This window comes from Sesamum indicum, linkage group LG5, assembly GCF_026168435.1.
Source record: "Sesamum indicum cultivar Baizhima isolate 11 linkage group LG5, ASM2616843v1, whole genome shotgun sequence".
NCBI lineage: Eukaryota > Viridiplantae > Streptophyta > Magnoliopsida > Lamiales > Pedaliaceae > Sesamum > Sesamum indicum.
The window spans coordinates 18,450,449-18,464,772 of NC_142661.1; the positions used below are offsets into that span (position 1 = coordinate 18,450,449).

General features: G+C 33.6%; 3 protein-coding genes across 4 annotated transcripts; 2 read left to right on the forward strand and 1 right to left on the reverse strand.

The window, feature by feature from the left end:
• Positions 1 to 1,631: 1,631 nt before the first annotated feature.
• Positions 1,632 to 2,650, forward strand: LOC105161709 (uncharacterized). The gene has a single exon (XM_011079497.3). It carries the CDS (start codon positions 1,810 to 1,812, stop codon positions 2,497 to 2,499), a length of 690 nt encoding a protein of 229 aa, XP_011077799.1. The 5' UTR covers positions 1,632 to 1,809; the 3' UTR covers positions 2,500 to 2,650.
• A 1,683-nt stretch (positions 2,651 to 4,333) lies between these two features.
• On the forward strand, positions 4,334 to 7,438 carry SETH1 (phosphatidylinositolglycan synthase family protein). 2 transcript variants are annotated; one of them, XM_011079499.3, is made up of 3 exons: positions 4,334 to 4,496; positions 5,535 to 5,750; positions 6,270 to 7,438. In XM_011079499.3, the coding sequence occupies exon 3, from the start codon at positions 6,295 to 6,297 to the stop codon at positions 7,198 to 7,200; it is 906 nt and encodes a 301-aa protein (XP_011077801.1). In that variant the 5' UTR covers positions 4,334 to 4,496; positions 5,535 to 5,750; positions 6,270 to 6,294; the 3' UTR covers positions 7,201 to 7,438. The 2 variants fall into 2 exon arrangements, with proteins under 2 accessions (XP_011077801.1, XP_011077800.1); XM_011079498.3 differs by lacking the exon at positions 4,334 to 4,496 and having other exon boundaries at positions 4,914 to 5,750.
• A 4,459-nt stretch (positions 7,439 to 11,897) lies between these two features.
• Positions 11,898 to 12,907, reverse strand: LOC105161711 (NDR1/HIN1-like protein 1). Its single transcript, XM_011079500.3, has one exon. It carries the CDS (start codon positions 12,830 to 12,832, stop codon positions 12,203 to 12,205), a length of 630 nt encoding a protein of 209 aa, XP_011077802.1. The 5' UTR covers positions 12,833 to 12,907; the 3' UTR covers positions 11,898 to 12,202.
• Between the last annotated feature and the right edge of the window lie 1,417 nt (positions 12,908 to 14,324).

A 14,324-nucleotide genomic window follows, 5' to 3' on the forward strand; every position in this document is an offset into this window, starting at 1 on the left:
GTCCATATATTTTTTACTAATTTGGTAGGCTCATAAACGAGCCTAATCCAACAGATGACTCAGTTGATAGCAAAGACAAATTCACCTGCATTTTTGACATTATAAGACACATTATATTACAAATTCTTCAATATCTTACTCCTAGATTGATAATATGTGACCTCAAAGCAACATATAAAATTAAATTCGAAGAATTTAATCGACTAACAAGATTCATTCAAGCAGTAAAAAATTCTTCAAGATAAGCAATACGTTTTGTTTTTTTGTTATTTAGCTAACCCACACAACTTTGAACTATATATCATAAGTTGCAACTACAGTAAAACCTCTATAAATTAATAATCTTGGGACCATGAAATTTTATTAATTTAGAGAGATATTAATTTATCGATAAATTAATATTTTATTAATTAAAAGAGAGATTTTTTAAATTCAGCAAATTTAGTACATATGTATTGAAAATAAATAAATTCATATATGTTTCATTGATTATATTCATGCATCAATCAATTTTTTATAACTAATTAAATATATTCATGTATAATATCAATTCATTGTATACAATTAACTATTATATTCATAGACACATGTATCAATTCATTGAAATTTCTTAAATATACATGTTTACATTAATTCATTGCACTTAAATAACTATTATAACCAATTAAATATATTCATGCATGATGAATGAAACATATACTACATAAATCTCAATATGATAATAAAATAATTCATAACACCCAACCATGTCTTCTCATTTAAAAGACATCGCAAAATCATCCATGAATGATCAAATGCGTAAAGCATTATAGACTTCATATTTTAGTAAATTACCATAATATTTATAATTGTATATTTATGAATTATTAATTTAGAGTTTTAATGGGACCTAATATTTATAAAGGAATTTTTTAAAAAATTATTATTTTATTATCTTATCGAATTTGATGATTTTTTACAAAGGCTCAAGTCGGGACCGGAAGATTTTATTATTTTAAAGAGTTTATTAATTTATAGAGGTTTTACTGTACTTCTAAAAGTCACTCTCCATCGACTTATAAATATAGGGTATCGTGTAGCTCTTACTTTCATTTTCTCTCGATTTTTCAGCAAGCTTCTTGCATATGTTTTGCACTCCACACAATTATCATCACTCTATCTTGATATTTCATCAAGTATTCAAGTTATTTCACTTATTGTACCATATTTTTTACCTTCAAGTTTTTCGATTATTCTTTTAGTAGACTCATTATTGATTTAAATATCAAAATATTAGCTTTTATTCTACAAATTAATACTCATTTAATTTTAAAATTTTATTAAAAATCTTTGGATTATTGTAGCGACTTGTATTATAAAAATCTCTTAACATTTAAATTAAAATCTCATCAATTACTATTGTTATTACTTTGTTGTTTTTTTTTAACTGCGGACCGATATCATCATTACAAGAGTCCAGGGCTGTCGTTCACTTCCGCGCATTAAGTTCAAATGTGTTTGTATTCGAGAAGTCCACGTCACTCCTGAAACTCCCCATTTCCCAGAAAATTTATCCGTTAGTAACCCCTGTACCCCACAACCGGCTAAATCCAGTCACCACCCCTCCAAATCACACCCTCTTCCCCTCCTCAGCCTTCCTCTCCCTCCGGTACCCGGTCACCACCTTCACTTCCAGTTGCAATTTCTTTTGATAGATTCTGAAGACCAATTAAGTAAACGAGCCTTAATGCTATATGTTTACTCCATAGTAAGGTATATAGCAGAATAATATAGGGCTGTTAGTTACCTATTCTCCTTAGAGCAACCAAAATGGGCGGCGGCGGCGGCGGACTAAGCAAGCTAGGCACTGCACTCGCTACAATTTTTGCAATCTCACTGGTGGTGCTTTTCGCAGAACTCTTTTATGTCCTATGGCGCCGCCGTGTATTCCGCCGTCAAACGAATGCAGTCGGTGGTGGCGGTGGAGATGAAGTCTCGCAGTATTCTTCATCGGATTCCTCTTTCTCCTCCATCGCATCGTCCAAGGAGCTTCTGTATTTTTTCTGCATAAGACCGCAGTTTTGCTTCGATCGCAAGTCAGAGACTGTTAATGCTACGGCTAATGATCTCAGTTCCAATCAGCAGTCCGATATGGAAGTGGTTGATATTGACCTGTTGAAGATTCAGGGAATGTTCGGACCTCCTCGGTTTTTGTTCACCATCGCAGAAGAGGAGAGAGAAGACATGGAATCGCCTGCTGAGAAATCTCTGCGTCCTGCTGCTGAAAAAGACGTGAATAAGGATACTGGTGATTATAATAGAAGCAGGGTGAGCTTGGAGGAGTGTTTGAAAGCGGCAGAGGAGACGTCGACGGTGTCGGTGGAGATTGATGATTGCGGCGTAGACGATGCGACGCCGTATTCGACACCTTGCGATTCGCCGGTGTATTTCACTCCCTCGGCTTCTCCAGTTCACGAGGTGGTTGGTCATTGGTCGGTCACCGGAGGCAGGCATGATTAGTTCAACATAAAAACGGCACCGTTGGCGAGGTCAGACGTGTGTACATACTGGCAGTAGCAACCACCGTTGCGTTTAATTTTCTCGTCTTTTTTCTTTATGTGTAATATTAAGGATTTGATTAGTATAATTACAGCATTTCAGTTTCTGATTAGTATTTATATATTATTTTGGATGGAGCGTTCTCAACTAATCTCAACTGTTGTGCCGAATGCGGCCATACATATTAGATTAGAAGTTAGAATATATATGAGAAATTGTTTAAGGGACTAATAAGACTCTGGGGTACTGCTCTTGATGAATACGAAACATATCAGTCAAACATAATATGAAGTGATTTCCACAAAACAATTAATGTTTTTCTTTTGAATTATTTTGTATAGTTAGAATAGAATTAGTAAGCTCAAAACCTTCTTCTTATTCTGTATGATAAATATAAAGTAAGTATGAAATATTTTCTTTTTTATATATATATATAGTTTTATTAATTAATTATTTTCTCTTTTATTACGATTTAGAAATGAGTGAATTAATATTAGAACTAAGGGTGCTTGCGAGCCTGCTCGGGTTGGAGCTCGGCTCTCGAGCGCTAGCTCAAGCTCTATTTTTTTACGTTCATGAGCTTGCGAGCTCACACCTTTTCTTTATATTTTTTATTTATAAATATTATTTAAGTAGATATTTGATATTATATTAAATTTATATTCAATATTCACCATATATTAAAATATTTAGTCAATACATCTCCTAATTTAATTTTATATAAGAATAAAATACGGTATTTTTATTTATGTTGTTTAAAAACAAATGTAAGCAACAATTTAGTAAGTTTTGATACTTTTTTTTGTAAATAAATATTTAAAATTCACAATAAATTAGAATTATTGGTTAATATCTCATATTAATTTTAGATGTATTGAATATGGTAGTTTAGTTTATATTATCTAAAAGTCAAGCTAACTCAATAATTTATACATTTTAATAATTTTTTTTATAAATAAATATTTAATATAATGTATATGAATTTTATCGTTATAATTTACAACAAAATGCATTTATTTCAAAATTCAATATATTAGAATTGTTAGTCAATGTATCATTTTAGTTTTAGAATATACTAAAATATGGTATTAAGGTTTATATTATCTAAAAATAAGCTTAATCAATAATTTACTATATTTTGATAATTTTTTTATAAATAAATGTTTAATTTAATGCATATGAATTTTATCATTACAATTTCAGACCATCAAAACATAAAGCATTTATTCACTATATATTAGAATTATTAGTCCATAAATCTTATATTTCAATTTTAGATGGTATTAAAATATGATATTTTAGCTTATATATAAAAACAAGCTTAACCAATAATTTAGTATATTTTGATATTTTTTTGTAAATGAATATTTATTATAATGTATATGAATTTTATCATTATAATTTCATTTCCACTACAAAATGCATGTCTTTAAAATTCACCATAGGTTAGAATTGTTAGTCAATATATTATATTTTAGATGGTATTAAAATATAATATTTTAGTTTATATTATCTAAAAATAAGCTTAATCAATAATTCAGGACGTTTTGATAATCTTTTTATAAGTAAATATTTAATATAATATATATGAATTTTACAATTATATATCTCATCCACTACCAAAAAAATATTTTTTTATTACTTATCTTAATCTTATAATTATTTAATGTATATAAATAAATATATTAATTATCTCTATATTTATTAAACAAATAAATCAATTAATCAAGTATTATTAAAATTAAAATTAAAAAAGAAAAGCTGAAAAAGTATGATGGAGTCAGGAGATAGGAGATGTAAGTACGTAATGTGAGTATTGACTATTCACTATTGAGAACTCTTCCTCTCTCTAACTCTCTCTCTCTCGCCAAGTGAAGAAAAAATTGCAGAACTCTAGCTTTACCTCCACGAATCCATCGGCACACGGCACACTTTCTATCTGACTCCACCATTGCCAGGTGATTTTTTTGAAATTGTAAATTTCTTTTACAATTTGTACAAGAAATTTTTTGAGTAAATTTTGCTTTCAAGGTGTTTGATAAAATACCTCATTGAATTTTTTGTTTGTTGACTTTGTTTGGTTGTGCTTTGACTGGATTTTTGTTATCGTTCTTGTGAGTATCTATGCTTATATTTGGATGAATGTTTTGAATGTTTTTGTTTTGGCATTTTGGAGACAGAGTGAGAAAAATAGAGATAAGTAAGTATGTGTTTTGAGATAGATGGTATGTTTGGATTTGTATTTTGATATAATATAAAATAGTGTGAAATAAGTAGCTTAGGTTTGATGTTGGGATTTGGGAGACATGGGTTACTGTTGATTGTCAAATCATGTCTTTGAATATATATATATATTTAGTAATATATATATATGTATGTATAAAGTATTTTGTTTGTTAGTGAAATATAATATATATATTTATGTTAAGAGAAGAATAAAAAATAATAAAAAAAATAAATTACAATTGCACACCTAATAGAGGTGTGTAAAACACAAAACCAAACATAGCATATGTACATAATCCTTTTGATTTAGAGATGATCTTTTGTTCCTAATCTTAGTGGTTTGTAAAACTACTTATTTTATGAGGGGAGTTTTCCTCTATCGAGCTTTTACTAGAGCTCGCACTCGAACTCCAAACAATGTGCTCGAGCTTGCGTAGTTCAGATTTTTGGCCGATCTCGGCTCATTTGCACCACTGTTTACAAGAATGTCAAATATGTAATTTAAGTTGTGAAGTGTAGTGACACACATCATTTTTAACTAATTTATTAAGTGCTTAAGTGAGAGAATGTTATTATTTTTCAAGTATGATGGACTCTGAATCCAATGAGCTGGAAACAAAAAACAGTACTAAAAATTAGTGGTGGATGAGGATCCATTGATTGAGCCCATTAAATCTGAATCTTTATTGGGGATCCAATATCTTATTTAGAACCTCACTGACACTTTTTTCGGCTCCAAAGAAATTACATATTGGGTGAAAATTTTACAGTGGAAATATCGTCCTGCAATCTTCATCTGCCTCGTCCAGTAGACACATTGAAGCTACCGTGGTCCGTACTTAAGCGTGTGCCGCCCAATTACCGGCTGTTATGACCTGGTGCCAAAGAGTGCTACGCATTATTCCGTCTCGCCACTCCCTGTGTCTTTCCCGGTGCCGCTCTAATCTCGTTGTTTTGTCTTCCGATTTGGCCTTCGCTTTGAAGAGGTGAGTCACAATAATATTCATTCGGCAGCGGTGGCTTGTCTGGAGTGCTGAAAATATATACATAATTTCGCCTTTTTTTTTCCCCTTTGGTTTTCAAACAATTTATTTCTACACCAATACAATACTCTTTGTTAATTTAAAAAAAAAAAAAAAAGCTGGTGAAGAAATGTGTTGTGTCTGTGTCTTTGGTTTCTGTTTATTCCTTTGAAATGAGACACAAGCTGCGAACATATTTGTGTATGTTTGATGCCATTCGCTACAGCAGAAACGAAAACGTGAATTTGTTAACAAAGGAATTGCGTTCCGTTAGGGCTTTGGTTTTAGTATCGTGCTGAAGGAGGAATATTGGTCATATAGACAGTTCTGATTTTGCAAAGGAGAAAAGTTGGTCTCTTTGTTAGTTATATGCTTGAAGTCGTTTGGTTATATAATGCAGATATATGCTCTATAGACAGTCCCTTCAAGCTATTGTGTTAATTGAAGTCGTTCGTGCTGATTGTCTTTCCATATATCTACCAGTATCATATAGGTATTGTTAATACAAATGGAATCCCGCAAGCAAAGGAGCGCCTCTCCAACCTTTCCTAAATGGAGAAAAGTTGTCTATGGAGGGATGCAACCTGGTTTTGACGATAATCACACTGATGAGTCTTTCCTAGAAGACATGATTATGAATTGCAACGTTGTGAAAAGAGACCTTGTTAAGGTGATGGTGGACGCGGTCTCCATCTCTCAGTATTTGTGCATTGTTGCTCTTGTGGTTTTGGTCTGGACTTATACCCTCAGATCTATCTTTAGTGAAAGGTCTCTCGTGTTGCTTGACATTGTCCTCCTTGGGGCAGGCTTCTTTGTCGTTCTTTTAACGGCAGAAATGCTCTCGTTCGACCTACTGCTCAATTATGTCGTCAAAATCTCGTTTTTTATAACTGGTTTATACGTTTTATCTCCTATTTACCACACACTGACCAGATCCATAAGCTCAGACTCTATTTGGGCTTTAACAGCTTCTCTTGTCATACTCCATCTCTTTTTGCATAACTATTCTGGTTCCGCAGCTCCTGGGGCCCTTGAATATTCAACCTTCACAAGCAACATATCTCTTAATGCTTCTATAGTTGCTTCACTCCTAATTGCTTCTCGACTTCCATCAAGGCTTCATGTCTTTGCTATTGTGCTATTCTCCCTTCAAGTTTTCTTGTTTGCTCCATTTGTTAGTTATTGTATAAAGAAATACTCTTTCCGCTTGCATATATGTTTCTCCTTGGGGTTAATGGCCGCAACTCTGTTTTTCGTTTATCAATTGCACCGCTTGCTCTTTATTTTGCTGTTGAGTATATTGGTTTTTGTCAATTTGGTGTGCCCCTACTGGCTGATTAGGATTCAAGAATACAAATTTGAGATCAATGGTCCCTGGGATGAGGCTAAGCTCTGCTTTAAGATAATGGAATGAAACTGTTGTTTTTGTACATTTTGGAAGTTTGGAGCAACAATAGTTTTATCCTCCTCTCTTCAAGTTCCGGAAGTTTCTTACACTTTAAAATTATGAACTACCTCTTGAGCTATTGTGTATTTCATGGAATTGTGGTGTACATTGCTCCTCGAGATTATGTTCTTGATTTGCAACAAAGCATATGTTATAGACATACAGTTGATTTGCTAGTTTATGAGAGTATTTGGATGGCTAGGAATTTTGTGCGTTATATGTTGATTCTCTTCGAAATATAATTTTGTGATGTGAATCTTCCTACTCATCTGCCTGAAATTTAACTTTGTCAATGTCGTAATGCAACCTTTACATAACACAAATAATGGTAATCCCAGTGTTGGATAGAGTTGGACTGCGTCACATTTACCACTGTTGTTGAATTCTTAAATTTCAAAAATTTAAAGTTGATACAGGTTTCATGGACTTGGAGTGGTTCACCTTCTCCATCTTTGCTCAATGTGTAAAGATACTTGAGCCGTGAATATTTTGATGCATGCGATTTCACTTCGCCAGTTTTTGCATTTCCTTCCAGGCTCTAGTCCCTACAAGATTCAATTTTCTGAAACAGTTTATGTTGTTATCCTGATTACTTTTTCGTAACTATACACCAATTATAAAATAAATATATTATGTTTGTGATATAATTGGTCCAAATTTTGTCAAATTTAATTTGAGTTAGAATTTTATCAAGAATCTAGGAACATCATGAATTCATGATGGAAGAACAAAAGACTTATCCGCATAAACTCATGCACAGTCCTGCACACAATGATCGGCTTTTACCATATAGCCATATGATCCTAGTTTCACATCAAAAATCAAAGAATCAACCCCTAAAACAGAACCCGTATCCCATAGTAACATGTACCAGCTGATTCCTACAAAAGAATAAAAAATAAAGAAGTAATTACTAGAAGAAGAAGAGAAAGAGAGAGACCCTCCATTGGGACATTCAAAAGTCGTGGTAAAATGCGAAAATCACCACCACAATGCCTTGAGCCACACGACATCGCAATTCTGGCTTTGGTACGTTTTCCCACTCGTGCTCAATGGAATTTTGGTGTTGCAATGGATCGAGGGCCTCATCGAACCCCCTTTGATGAACAAGAATTTCGGTTGAATATGCAGATGAAGTCTCACATCAATGCTGAACATGCCCGAACTCTTCTCTTCGTTGTATTCAGACAACCCTTCATCGTCGAGCATGACGATGTTCTGCCCCTTGAACTCGGTTTTGATCGAACTCGTGCTATTCACCGGCTGAGAAAACGTCTCGAGTTCCTTGGTGGCGAATCTCTGGCCCCAGTAAAGTGCTTCGGCCTCGATGCTTTGGTATTCAATCTGGACGCGGGAGTTGGGGTTGTGGACAGAGATATTAAGAGCCAAGTTGAAGCGAAGCGTGTTGCCGTCGAGGTTGAATTCGGTGAGGGAGGCGTCGTTGGTGTAGGATTCGATGTTGTTGGGGCGTAGTATTAGCCACACGATTAGGAGTATAATTCCAGCGAGAACGACAAGGGTGCAGATAATTTGACATATGCATGTGCAGAGGCTCTTGAAGAGGCAGCCGCAGAGGCACTTGAAGAGGCAGCTACAGATGCCGCAGCAGCAGCAGCAGCACCCGTCGTCGGTGCTCCTGTGTTGCCGTCGTGGCGGTGGCGGTGGCTGCTGAGGGTAGGTGCCGTGGTATGCTCCGTTCGACATGGAACCGGCTCCCATATATGGGGGATGCGGTGGCTGCATGGGGGGAGCGTAGGGGCTATAGTGGGATCCATTGAGGTGGGATTGGGGCGGCGGGCCAACGCCGTAGTAAGCTCCGTCCAGCTTGCCTTTCGCTCCCATGCGTGGTAAGGAGCGAAAAAGTAGGATGGTTGGGTGGTTTAATTAGGACCGGTTTGGGGGTATGGACTATATGGACTAGAGATGTTTTTGTTTTACAACTTGGAACGGAGATTGTGAGTTGATATGTATAAATACATAGCGTGAGAGGCGGAGCCGGAGAAAGTGGTAAAAGCCCCGGAGAAATAGGACACGGACTAACTGTTATGTCTAAAACCTCTTAGCAACAGCCTCACAGTTTGGGTTTTAAGATATTTTTCCAAAAAAATTGAGTTTAAATTTTTAATAGGAAGAAAAAAGAAACGATATGGATATGGAGTATGTTCAATTGTTATGTAGCATAAGACTTAAGTAAGAAATAATATGGAGTATTTTATAAAATTAATTGTATTATTAATATTATTGTATTTATTATATTTATAATTGGTATTTTTTTTTTCAAAAAATGTATTAATTATGTCGAAAAATGTGATTATTGTCATCAAATCCGGTCTTTTTACTCAAATAATGTGATTATTTTCTATATAAGAGTTAAATTTTGTGACGTATAATTAATGGAGCGAATCGTGTTGGATTTAGAGATTCATGAACATTAAAAGGCTGGAATTATGACAAAGGTACACGTACTTTCTACTTAGACGAGTCTAGGATTGAAAAATAAATCAAAATGCTTGATACTGAATTAAAATTAATCAATAAAAGTTCTTTTGTATTTAATTTAATTTATTAAACTTTACAAATCAAACTTAAAAAGAAAAAAAAAACAGTTTGATAAACTTTTAAATTTGATTTGATCAATGCAAAAATAATAAAATATAGTTATAAATATCAGATTACTTGAAATCGATAAATATTTTGATTAAATTAAAACTCGTTTGAGTTCGTTTAGATTAATGACCGAACTAAATTCACACACAAATTTTCAAGTTGGATGACAATGCAATCAAATTTGAAGACTAAGGTCTATGAAAATCCACATTGCTTATTTACGTAGGAGAATTGAAATTAGAAGGCGTTAAAGCAAGCAGGAGGTTAAAAACAGATGGAGCCGACCCATCATCTGGAGGACGTGAATTTCGAATTCAAATCAGTAAATTGCAACGAAAAATGAAGAAATGGTACAAGTGGGGAGTTTGCATGTGCAAGAACGTCACCTAATCTTCACTACATTAAAGCATCAAGAGAGGCGTACACTGGTTGTTTTGAGACTCTTTCTGTGTTTAGAAGTTGCTGTTGCAATTTGCAAACTGAAAATGACCTTCATCGCAATGCCATGTGAAATATGAATCCACCTCCCCTAAACCAACCCCCACTCTTGGAATTTTTATATGTAGGAAACCTTTGATCCAACCAAATTAATAGAGACCAGATTTTCATTCACTTGTTATGTTATTGATCATATTTCTTAATTATACACTAATCAAATTAATATATATAGAACAAATCTGATTCACTTGTTATTTAATTGGTCATATATATTAATTATCGAAAAATAATAAAAGAGAATTTGACATGAAAAATAAATGTCATGTTGACGGCATTCTTAATTGAGGATAATTATGAGGCCCGTTTCTTGCTAACATGACAACCAATTAAGTTGAAGAGCCAAAGAGGTCTTAATTTTGTGGTTAAACTTGAGTTATATAAATAAATACCAGATTGATGGTTATAACCCATAATTAGATGTATGCACATTTTTTATTTATTAATTTATTATTCTTTTAATTTGACTATAATTCGATAATTATTGCAATTTATTGATCAATTGTTTTTTTTTATTAATGTAATGATTTAACTATTACTGCTATAATTTTTTGGGAAAAATACAATTTTACCCCAGTAATATAATAAATGAGTGAAAAATATATCTATATAAAAAAAAAGCAAATTAATTACTTCCTGTATTATAAAAAATCTAGCAAATTATTTTCTATATAAATTGTTATAAAAGAAGTAATTTACTTTATTTTTTAAAATATAAGAAAATAATTTACTAATTTTTTTTCTATAAAAAAGATTTTGTTCATTTTTTATATCATGTGGATAAATTAAATTTAGCAAATAATTTTTTTTCCAATAAATACATAAATAATAAGAGTGGAAATGCGATTGTGGTTGATTCTCTTGCAATGGAAACAAAAGCACAACGCCGACCTTATCTCTCCATATCCATCCTGTCAACCACAACAGCCAGCAAACTATTATCATTGCCACACATCTTTTCTACATTCCGACCAAACCTTTGAATCCACTGTCTCAATTTTCCAAGTAAGAGTTTCACCTATATATGAATTTATACTCATACCACCCATCAATTATTAAATTAACACATAATAATAATAATAATAATAATCACAATAATAATCATAATATGTATGATTTGATAAATGACAACTTATATATATATATATATATATATGAGTATAATTAACTCACACACACAATATTTTCAAAGTAGAACAGAAAATTATTTAATATTAATATTTCAATTAAGAGCAGTAAGCTTAATTCTAATTTGAGGAAAAGAACACATGATCAAGGCACCAGTTGCAATGAACCACATGGCCGTTGCCGTTGTGTATTTTGTAATATTCCTATAACAAAAAGTCACCAAACAGCTCACTACCTCCAAACACCAAACAATTATCAACAAATATAAATATATATATATATAGGAGTACCAGTAAAGGGATTATGGAAAGTTAAACCCACCACTTCAAAAGTATACATTAAATTAATTCCGGGAAAGAATGGGAGTGAAGAAGAAGCAAATCATTATCAAACTACAAGAATTAGAGGATAATTAACCCATTAAGCACTTCTAATTATAGAAACAATTATTGCATAAGTTCTCATTTCAATAACTTAAACATGGTACAATTCTTGTACAAGATCATACATTGCAGCTCTGTCTGCTTTCACCTCTTCCTCGCCTGAATGAATTATTATCGAGCAAAATGTACAATTCTCCAACGTATACAATACGCTCCAGAGATACATATATATATATGATACCAAAAAGATGGAAAACAACGGAAATTAAATTCTTCGGACGATTGATTATTGGTCCTGATTTGATTAGCATGTAATAATCCTATTTTTAAATGTTTTTTTTTTTTGAGAATTTTGATCAAACATTGACACTACAACTCTGTGAAAGCTGATACTTAACTGCGTTGCCGATGACAATTCCGGTGTTCTTGCTGTTTCCGAGGGGAATATAGGCGGGGCAGGTGATGTGGAGATGGTAGCGGCCGGAGATGAAGGAGCCGACCTTCCACCTTACGCGGCCGTTAATTTTGATGGTCAGGGAGATGGCGCCATTGGACTTGTCCTGGCCGAGGGCGACGCCGTTATAGGGGGCGACTGGGACGTTGTTGCCGTAGATAAAGGGGGACCAGACGTTGACGTCCTTGTGGCCCTGGTAGACCGGCGGGATGACGGTGTAGTAGGTGATTTGCTGGTTGTGGTAGGTGGCGTAGACGTTCATCCTGTCGTAGTAAATGCCGATTTTGGAGTTGGGGTTGCGGGAGTTGACGGTGACTTGGACGGTGGTGGAGATGACGTTGGGGGCGGAGACGTTGAGGTTGAAGATAGTGGCGTCTTGGAGGGTGAAGCGGGGCTTTCTGGGCTGGAGGATGGACCAAATTAGGAGGATGATCACCAGGAAGATGAAGCTGAAGATGAGCAGACCGGCGCAGCACCGCCGCGCGATCTTTCGCCGGTCGCTTTCGTGGTGGTCGCAGGCTTTCTCCGACATGTTGACGGCGGCGGGAACGAGTTTAGCTCTTGGAGTTGGTTTCTGAGGTGTGGGAGTGAGGAGGAGGGATGGGGTTCGGCTGTCTACTAATATAGGCTCTAGAAGTGAGAAGGGTGGGTGCCTGGTGGGCCGCGCGGGTGGCCTTTTTGTTTGTGCCATTTTCGTATATGCCGTGACTAGAATGTCCAATTGTGTGTATGGAATTTTTTTATTAAAATTCAAATTAAATTAATTATAGAATAAGTATAATACATTTATCAATCACGTGATTAATTATTCTTTTTTAACTACAACAACCACATCATAAATATATTATACTTGTTATATAATTAGTTCAATTTCAATCGAAGTTGATCTGTGTTGGATTTTCCCCATCATGTATAGTATATACATTCGTGTAAACGAGGACTAATTAAAAAACTAGGCATTTTCTAAAAAAATAAAAATAAACATTCTTGATTTTAAAAAATTATATTGTTTTTGCGACAATTCTATTTCACATTACAAATTTCACCTAAAATATGAGCATACGTTGAAGAAACGGGGTAATTGAAGTCCCATAATTATATGATGACAGATATAATTTCTACCAATATATATAACATTGTGGAAAGAGGTGGATTGATATAAAAGAAAGTAAGTCATGATTATAAAAACAGAATATACAGTTATATTGACTTTAAGGGAATTATAAGCAAGCGGTCATTATGTTGTGTGTATATTAAGAGTATAGTGCACGCACAACTTTATTCAATTTTTGAGGGTAAAAAGCCAGAAAAAGACGTAAAAGTGTAGCATCTCTCACTTTACCACCAAAATTCCGTATATTCATTCATGAAATAAAGATAAAGGCAAAGAATATTTTTTTACATTTTGTGAAATATCTCCACTCCCTCCTTATAAATATATAATTTTTATTTTTTTTTTAATTTTTGAGGAGGACACATAATTGTCTCAATAAATCAAGAAATTGATTAGTAATAAGTCTCTGAATCGTTCTTTCTTTAGTTGATTTTAGGAAAGGATGATTATGGCGTTTGGATTTACAATTTCAATAATTAATTAAACCTCTGTAGATTGTAGTTGAATTTCAAAACTAGTTTTGTGACAAGTGATTTTGGTAAAGTAATTTAATGAGTCAGGTAATTTGATGAAGAATTGTTATTCTGGTATTTAAACCTACAAATTGTAGCTTTTATCAAAACGTGATTTTTATAAACTTTAATCCAAAAAATCAAACGATATAAAAAATTGTGTATACACTCAAAACACAAGTTTAACCCACTCAATTACAAAGCTAACCTCATAATCGGCCATTAAAAATGAATTTATGAGACTTCAATTAAAACCAAATAAAACATGGTACAAACATATAATTGGGCAGTTGGGGACACAAGACGTGGCCATATGTATGCCTATTGGTACGATAAAGTGAAAGAAAGGCCCTATATGCAATAAAAGTTACGTTTTAGAGGGTAAAAATACTTACTTA

Excerpts from the sequence above, each read along its gene's own strand:
- LOC105161709 (XM_011079497.3), top strand. The coding sequence starts at position 1,810 with ATGGGCGGCGGCGGCGGCGGACTAAGCAAGCTAGGCACTGCACTCGCT.
- SETH1 (XM_011079499.3), top strand. The coding sequence starts at position 6,295 with ATGGAATCCCGCAAGCAAAGGAGCGCCTCTCCAACCTTTCCTAAATGG.
- LOC105161711 (XM_011079500.3), bottom strand. The coding sequence starts at position 12,832 with ATGTCGGAGAAAGCCTGCGACCACCACGAAAGCGACCGGCGAAAGATC.